This window comes from Buceros rhinoceros, unplaced genomic scaffold (genome assembly GCF_000710305.1).
Source record: "Buceros rhinoceros silvestris isolate BGI_N320 unplaced genomic scaffold, ASM71030v1 scaffold5292, whole genome shotgun sequence".
Classification (NCBI taxonomy): domain Eukaryota; kingdom Metazoa; phylum Chordata; class Aves; order Bucerotiformes; family Bucerotidae; genus Buceros; species Buceros rhinoceros.
In genome coordinates this window covers 80,666-89,713 of record NW_010398277.1, presented here as the reverse complement: position 1 = coordinate 89,713, position 9,048 = coordinate 80,666, and the positions used below count along the sequence as shown (strand labels likewise).

The window sequence follows — 9,048 nt, the reverse complement described above, 5'->3', positions numbered from 1 at the left end:
TTCCTGCTCTGAAATCTGTAAGCATGGGAGCAGTAAATTTTATGAAAGCAGAAGCATTTTGGTGGCTCCAGCTCCTTTTATAGTGGTTTGTTTTAAAGTAATGAACACTGAGTAGTTCTTACAGAACAATTAAGTCAGGAAGTGGTGCATTACGGTTGAGGAGCCTGCTGGTTTCAGAGGATGTGGTACATCACCAGTTGTTGATCATAAAATGTATTTGCCATATTTTTGTATTGGTCTTTTGAAGCACCTACTCAGACAAATGTTCAAATAATACCTTCAGGAAGTTTCTAGTGAAAAATTATTGCATTCAGAAATTGCAAAACACATTGTCCCTGTCTACAGGGACAGGTAAGAGTTGAGGATTCTGTATCACTCTTGGGGCAGGGAGATGTAAACTGCAATATTATACACTTAAACTTCCTAATTCTGTTATCATGAAGCAGGGTATCAAGTCCTAGTTCTAAACTAATATATATAAAATATTTATTTACTTTTATGTCCAGATCATTTCAACTTAACCTTCTCAATCGACATGCTCAGCACTCCTGTATGTAATTAAACATATAACCCTTTCCATTCCAGTGCTTTCTGAAGTGAAAAAAACTCCACAAAGTTTGAACATTGCTTTGCTGAAGTTGGGAAGTAAATAATGGGGAGGTTTGATGCTAGGTTGTAGAAATTTTGCTAGTTCGTCTGTGGCTTAGGCTGATGGTGGTTAAAGCCCAAGTTCTTGATTAATGTATGTACACAGCAATTGTATCCATGCCTAATGCCAACTGGACAAAAGGGTTTGCATCCCCCAGGGTAATTAGGGTGTGTTCCTGTACTGATATTTTGGAGTTTGGAATGTATAATATATCATGAGTTTGGCTGCACTCAGCTAGTAAATGCAAATTAATTGTTCTGGCATTGAGAATAAAATACATCTTTTCATGTTCTGGATTCCTGACAGCATTAATGAATTATTAGAGCCTGCTTCCTTTATGCAAAGCTACAGTAATCCCTTGCCTGGAGCATTTTTCTTAGTGGTTTGTTTCCTACAGCTGTGAACAAACAGAAAGTGCTCTGTGAAATAGCTTTAGATCCCCCAGGGTAATTAGGGTGTGTTCCTGTACTGATATTTTGGAGTTTGGAATGTATAATATATCATGAGTTTGGCTGCACTCAGCTAGTAAATGCAAATTAATTGTTCTGGCATTGAGAATAAAATACATCTTTTCATGTTCTGGATTCCTGACAGCATTAATGAATTATTAGAGCCTGCTTCCTTTATGCAAAGCTACAGTAATCCCTTGCCTGGAGCATTTTTCTTAGTGGTTTGTTTCCTACAGCTGTGAACAAACAGAAAGTGCTCTGTGAAATAGCTTTAGTAGCGTAGTACAGTAGTATGCAACCAGCCTGAATCTTGATCTGTTGATTTTATGCTAAGGAGTGAAATTTCTGCGTTCACCTGTAAAAGCCTCTTTCTCTTTTTTGTCACATTCTGTTTCCTCACCCAATATTTTTAATTGCCTCTCCTTTCAGAGGAGGTCTGTAACTGCAAAAGAGACAGTTACAGAAAGGTAGCCCTGTCTCTTGCATCAGAGACATCTGTTTCTGTCCTTCTAGAACACTTTGATCCTTTCAGATCAATTTTTCTGATATGTCAGCCCGGTGCAAAAAATGTTACAGATGTTTACAGCCAGGAAGCAGTGCCACTGCTGCAACTGCTCAGGCTTTGCAAAGAAGGCTTTGTTGTATGTGTTTTAATCCCTTCCCCTTGCACTCACAGTCCACATTCCTGGAGATCAAGTCTGGCACATGTTGGTGAATCCAAGTTTTATTTAGAAACATGACCACTTGTCGCCATTCCGTCTCATGTTATCAAGCAACGGCTGCTAACATTTGTTTGGCGTGCAGCATTTCTGTACAGCACTCACCAGCAAAGAGAAGTGTCTCCCCTTTCCTTCCCCCGCCCAAAGCACACTGTTTGCAAGCTTTTGGAGTGGAAGTTCTTCTTTTCAATGCTGGAAAATTTCATGGTGGTGGCGGAGGACTTGCATGCTGTGAGGATGGCGGAGGACGGCAGTGTGGATTCAGATCTCCCAGACTGTAATTGTGATATCACAAGGCAGGCAGCTATTTTTATTTGCTTTTGATTGATACGGTTCTTTCTGAAGTCTTGGTTTGCTGGGAAACTAATTGAAATATTGATACGCAGAAATCACTACCTCACTGCTTTCTGTGTAGTTTTAAATTACTTGACAGTGATTAGAGCATACTTTGTTTTACAGCTAGTACTTTTGGGTCCCAGAATTATTTTTAATTACTGATGCAGACTTAGAAATAGTAACATCTCTTAGCTGTCCCAAAGAAACTCTAGAAAGTGTTTTTAAATACAAGAGCATGTACACACATGAGAGAAGGCAGAATTTATCTGTCTGCTCACTGTTTGTGTCATCAAAGGGGCATGGCTACAAGCGAAGGGCAGAGGAGGAGAGAGGCTGTAAAGAAAGTGTTTCAGACTTCACTTGTCGAAGTTGGTCTTTCCTGTACATATGGATGAATGTTTTGTAACTGCATGTAATATTTGAACTCAGCCTAAATCATCTTCAATTTTTAATTAAGCTTCTCTTTTTCCCTCTTTACATTATCTTTTCTAGAAGTTTTGCTGCTGTTCAGAGTTCTAGAAATTGACTGTTTGAAAGGGGAAACTGATGTGAAGAGCAAATGTAACTGGCACTACTAGTGTCCTCATATGCAGGAGTACTATGCTTTGGACAATAATATCTTTTTAATCACAAAAAGATTATTTTTAAACTGATTTTTAATTTTTTTAAAATAATTCAATATTTTCCACTATTTCTTAGATTGCTCCTTAGAACTTTGTGTACAGTTCCAAGTAGATACCTTTTTAAAAAACTTATGCTTTCTACTGTCTTTGTACAGACTTAGCTAACATGCATGTACTGATTTTTTTTTTGTGTTGCTCTTAAAGTTTAATATTAGTAACCAGCTGTCTAAATGACTAACACAGTAGCTATGAGTTCTATATGATGCACTGTTATGTATTTACAGGGGTTTTCCTCTTTAAGTGGAATCTAAGGCTAGTTTAGGTCTAGTTGAGCTAAAGGTATTTGTGCTTAATTTCAGCTGCAAGTTGTTCTCCCACTGCCTTTTCTTAGTGTGAAGTAGACTTTTTAAAATTATTTTTTTTTAAATTATTATTGCTTTCTTGGGGAAACTAAGGTACTGGAACTAGCACTCAGAAATGTAAGCATTGTAAGCCCATTCAGATTTTCAGATGAGTTTTCATCAATAAACCATAAAAACAAACTTCCCTGAGAGTGTTAAGTATTTGTAAATTATAGCAAGACTGAAAAGTGTGTATGTTGTATAAAAAAGATCCTTTAAAACAACCATGTCATGGGTCCTTTGATTTCAATGGAAAATCTTCATTATCAAGGAGAGGACTTGCCTCAGTCTCTTGCAGTAACATGCATATGGCTGCAACAAAAGCGTGAGATGATTATTGTAACAATGAACTGTTTAAGCATATTCTTGTAAATGACACATCAAATGGTCAATATTACAGTTCGTGAGGGACCCCGCATACTTAAATGGTTGATAATTTGACCTTTGTCTCTAAGCAGAGATTTTAGTTTCATTAGCTTTCGCTGTAGCATGGAAAGATAGAATTTTGAGCTGTAACATTTTTAAGAGAGAGATATTTTTGTTGCGCACACATTATGTAATTATTTGTACCCAGTGACAATATTCAGTGAGATGAAGAACATAGGCACTCTGCCTGCCAAGATTCAGAAGGAAACCTGTTAGACATGATGGATTTACATCTATTATTTGTTCACAGATATGTTTTCAGAGTAGCTAGAGGCAGAACACTGTATTTCACTTCAGTCAAAAAAAGAAAGCCCAGCCCAGAATCATGTGTTTATTTGTTCCTATTTGTACTGTGGGCAAGGAACCTGTTGTGTTAGACTCAGTACAAAAAAAGAACGGTGTTAACAGTAAACGTAGCAGGGGACAGGGAGCTGACCTTTTCTTTTTGGAAAGTTGTCCTTTTAACTTTTGGAATTTTGGTGCAGGGAATTGCAACAGTTTGGCAGGAGGTCAGGTTTAGCAGTAGGTTTTGGTTTTGGTTGGTGTGTTCTTTTAGTATGTCACACTTTTTTCTCTCTTGAGTAATTTAACTCATGTGACCGAAAATAGCTCTGTTTGGGCCTGGGTTGTTTTTTTACTTTGACAGGTACGTATTCCCATGCAGTCTGTGTAAGGCAAAGAGAGCACTTCTTAAATGATGGGCCTTTATCAGGGGTTGCAGGGAAAATGTAGATAACATCTGGCCCAGAGGTTAGGTCCTGGTCCACAGCTTGGGCTTGCAAATGATGGTGTGACATTGCTTCTACACAGGGCTGACATGACTCATGTCATAGGGAACACTGATTCCCTTTCCAACTCCAGTGTGCCTGCAAAGGATCAGCAGCGTCCAGCCTTGAAAATCTAAGCAGAAAATGGACAGGATTTCATTCCTCTTAGTTAATGTCGGAGACTGAAAAGCTGCATGTGAGTTCCGGAAGAATGATAACCAGCCTTCCTGCTCAGCCTGTGAGCGAGTCTCAATTGGTCCAAACCCACAAAGCACTCTATGTACAACCACAGGTGACAAGGAGATGGTGCCCTCCATAGCACTGGTTGTTCTTAGTATCTCTCTAAGGCTAAACGCATAGCTGTATTTCAGGATAACCTGATGATGGGAACTGGGGTAGTCTTTCAGTACACTTGGGTTGACTTCAGTCTCTATGATTCATAGCCAAAATTCCAGATTGCACAATGTTTTTTCCAATTACTGTGATTTTTTCTTTTCCTATCACAACCCTGAAGCTGTTTGTCATGAGACTCTGGGAAGAAAGATGCATTTGAACTGTTTTTAAGTGTGTTTGGTACTAAAGAGCCACATTTTGACTATCTGTGATCTAAAGAGAGGGCTAAAAAGAGACCAAAATTTGAAAGATTCAACCTTACAGTTTTTTAAGCTGACATTATCATCTCTGCGTTTCTCTTTGATAAGAAAAGAACACCCAAATTAGACTCGTAATGGTCAACTGCAACTACTGCATTAAATATGGAAACACTTGATAAATTTGCTGGCTAGTATTATGGAAAAATGTGAATTACTCAATTTGAGTTATAGGACGGTCAGGTGCATTTTGTTTGTTTGACAAATCTGACGATCCTGTATTTTTCAACCCCATTTAGTCAATCTGTTCCCAGCTACACTCATCTCTTAAAGCTTTCTGATATTGAAACACTTAAGTGAAAGAGCAATAGAAGTATAGAAAGGAATGTTACTCAAAATTGTTTGTTGTACTACATAAATGGGGGCGGTGGGGGGAAGGAAGGTTAGGAACAATTTCAGACTCCACTAATGTATGTTATATAACATGGGGATAGGAAGGAGGGAATTACTGACAGACATTTTTGTAGAGTTGAGACAGGCTGAAGGAAAAAATACCAGAACAGGATTGACAGTTTAGTCAAATTATCCTCACTCTCTTAAGCTCAATGTTCCCTTGAATTGAAAAAACCCACTATTTAACTCTTCCTGGCCATTGTTGTTACAGGGTCAGGATGTCAAGAAAAATACTACTGACTACATGCAGTTATATTCCATTTTCAACTGTTTAATCTGAAGTAGTCCATTAAGACCAAAGACAACTTAAAGCAACCCTTGGGATTCAGGAATTCTCATTAAGTTCTCAGCTGGATTTCTCTCTCTAAAAACTATTTATTCAAGGACAAGTCTTCACACTGGCACAGATTGCCCAGAGAGGTGGTAGTTGCCTTATCCCAGGAAACATTCAAGACCAGGTTGGACAGGGCTCTGAGCAACCTGATTGAGTTGCAGATGTCCCTGTTCACTGCAAGGGGCTTGGACTAGATGATCGTTAAAAGTCTCTTCCAACCCAAACTGTTCTATGATATGTAGTTCAATGTTTAGAAGTCACCGGTGTGAAAAAGGCCTGTTCACTCAGTGCACTCCACCACCAGTACTCTTAAATGGTTAAGTTCTTTGTAGTCTAGGAAGAACTTTTGTCGTCTGTTGGTCAAATACACAACTAAATTACTCTAGATTGTTTTGGAGTGTGTATAAGTTCATTAAAAAAAATAGTTTTCCTTTCTTGAGGAACATTTATCTCAACTGATAAAGGTACAGAAGCTCTGAAAATGTTGTCTGGCATTAATAAGCTCTTCATTTTTCTTAGCCAAAACCTATGTGGACTATGTGCACATGTAATATACTTCTGTTACATAAAAAGGGTAACTTCAGAACAGAACTTGCCATCTAAGTTAAGTTTCTCTGAGAAGTTCCTGAAACACATGCTGTAGAAATTCTCCTTCAGGGTGTCCTTATGCTGCTGTTTATTTTTCTTTGCAGGGTAAAGAAGTTGAAGGAGACCCTCATTGCAGTACAGCAGCTGGATAAAAACATGAGTAGCCTGAGATCTTGGCTTGCCCACATTGAGTCAGAGCTGTCCAAACCTATCGTCTATGAAACTTGCGATTCTGAGGAGATACAAAGGAAACTAAATGAACAGCAGGTAAAATACAACAAACTTGTTAGGTGCACGATGACATGGGGAGATCCAAAGTTAAGAGTGTCCTTGGTCTGCCCATACCTGGCCAATGCTAAAAGGGCATGAGGCAAAGAAGTGGTAAATATCAAGGCAAGTGGTACTTATTGTGTCACTTATAGAGCCTTCTGCTGGCTTTGACATCGAATCCACCAGGACCTGATTGACCTTTCTGGGAAAGGTAAGGCACCAAGGGATGTAACCTGAATGAGTTATTGCAACTGTTTTTCTTTTGGGGATTGTGGTATCTTGTTTGCACATGCTTGAAAAAATGACTATTTTTTAGCGACCTTTCTAACTAATTTTTATTTTGCAGCTTGTTTGAGAATTACTTTGCATGCAAAGATGCATGAGCTATACACGTGAAGTTAAAATTGGTTGGTTTACAGCACACAAAGCCTTTATGCAGTGCTAGACCAAAATAGTCAACACTGGAATAGGAAGAAAAATGTTAAGTCAATGGGTTTTTGGCATTAAAACTACTGTTACTCCTATGAAGATCTCCTATACCTATTCCAGTATACTACCCAGTGCAGTTTTACCTAGAAACACATTGCTGGGGAGGTCTGTTATCCTGTGGTGTTCCTGTTGGTTATTTACTGGCAAAAATATGTTTCTGCCGCCTCACTAGAGATAAGTTAGATGCTCTCCTGAGTTCTTTCTCAAGAGAAGGAGGAAGTGCGTGGGAAGACAAGTGTCAGAATGTTTTGGGGATAGTTAATATGTGAAGTATACAAACAGGCATTTTGTTCTTTTAGGCCGAGTGTGGGACTGAGATCCAAGAACCCTCTCAGAGTTTTTGATGGCTCCCCAACTGATTTGCTGCATTGCTATGCAGAATTGCTTATTAATATTCTGTATGTAATTTACATAGGGAGAATAATTTCTAATGCAGAAGCATCACTAATGGATGGTGTTTCTGAGATAATAAAGTGCTGGGCAGGACTAAACATTGCTATCAATAAAGTAGATAATTTTACTAGCATCCCTTTGCAGACATCCCAGTTTGTTACAATCACTTCTTCTGGGACTTATTCTGGGCACAGAAACTGGTGCCTTCTCTGCCTTCTGCTTTTTCCTTGTGGTAATCCCCATGCAGTGACAGCATGCAGTGATATTCTGTTAAAGTGTGAGTGGTTTAATTTGAACTCCAAAAGGGAGAGATAGAGGTGAATCTTATCCTGGGAGGATGCCACATTTGGGAACTTCATGGTGGTTTTATTTGTTAACACTGCAAGCCATGGTCATAACTCTAAAAACCCACCCACCTTCAGTGTATGGCAACCACTGTTTTTATTAGTCGAAGACTGTATCACTATCCACCACAGCTCAGACATTCTCAAGTATTTTATCCCTCTTCTTCCATAGGTGATCTTATATTCTTTTCCATGTTTGATTTTCCACTGAGGTCATGTTATCTTCCCTACTCATACTGCTACCAGTTGGTCATTTAGAAAATTATGTTAAAAATATTATGCTGTGAAAGAGGATGCCCAAATTACATTTCTGTAACCCTGTTACCTGCTCCTCAGCATCCACTTCAGCCAAGAATCAGTTTTGCAGGTTGCTGGTTTCTGTAGTGAAATTAAAGATGCAATTAAAGCTGGATGTCCTAGGGAAGGTAGTATAACTTCACTGCAGTATTTTCCTATGGTCACAAACTGCATTTCAAGGATTGCTTGTTTGTTTGTTTTCTCAATCTGCTACCACTTGAAATGTGGAAAAAATTCTGTTTGCTTCTGGGTTGATAAAGGAAAGAAAAAGCTGTATGTGGGTTGCAGCAGTGCATAAAAGTGATGCTTTTTTGTGAACTAACTCGAAGTCTCAATGTTCTCTAATAAACATGAAAAATTTGAAAATCTGGGTAAGAAATATAAGGCTATAAAGAAAAAACAGTGTTGACATTGCTTATAGAAAGGTTCCACAGTTGAACAAAAAAGTTTAATCCTTAGGAATTCTCAGGATCACCAACTGGCAATTCTCAGTACTCCTCTACTCCAAAACAGCAGAGAGATTATGTTGCCTGAACTTGCTTAACCTCAAGCCTTATAGTTCTCTGAAGGATGCGTTTCATAGAGTATTGCATCTGTTTAGAGTATCCACCCTTACAAAACATTTCAGGATGGACAGAAAGAAAAATAAGTACTTGGACATCATGATGAAAGAGTATTTTCTAGTGAAGGGGCCAGCAGCGAGGAAGAAAACATTGTCATTTTCCACTTGATGGTCTCATGTAAATAGATGTTCACTAAATCTTCTGTTTCATAGATGAGCAAAGGAAATAGATTACTTCACTGAGTTCAACCCCAGTTATAAACTGGGGTTATAAAAAAATCAAGTGGTTGCCACGAGTTGACCTTGCTCCATTTCAAATGTGCTGAGGTTTTTACGTTCTACATTTAGATTTCATTTC

General features: G+C 38.5%; 1 protein-coding gene across 1 annotated transcript in view; it reads left to right on the top strand.

Annotated features, from left to right (window-relative positions):
- Positions 1-9,048, top strand: part of LOC104488931 (nesprin-1-like) — a gene marked incomplete at its 5' end in the record, with an annotated part of 48,377 nt that overhangs the window by 9,246 nt on the left and 30,083 nt on the right. The window contains one exon of the mRNA XM_010131031.1: positions 6,440-6,602. Within this exon, the coding sequence (XP_010129333.1) occupies positions 6,440-6,602 (163 nt within the window). The remainder of the gene's footprint in view (positions 1-6,439; positions 6,603-9,048) is intronic.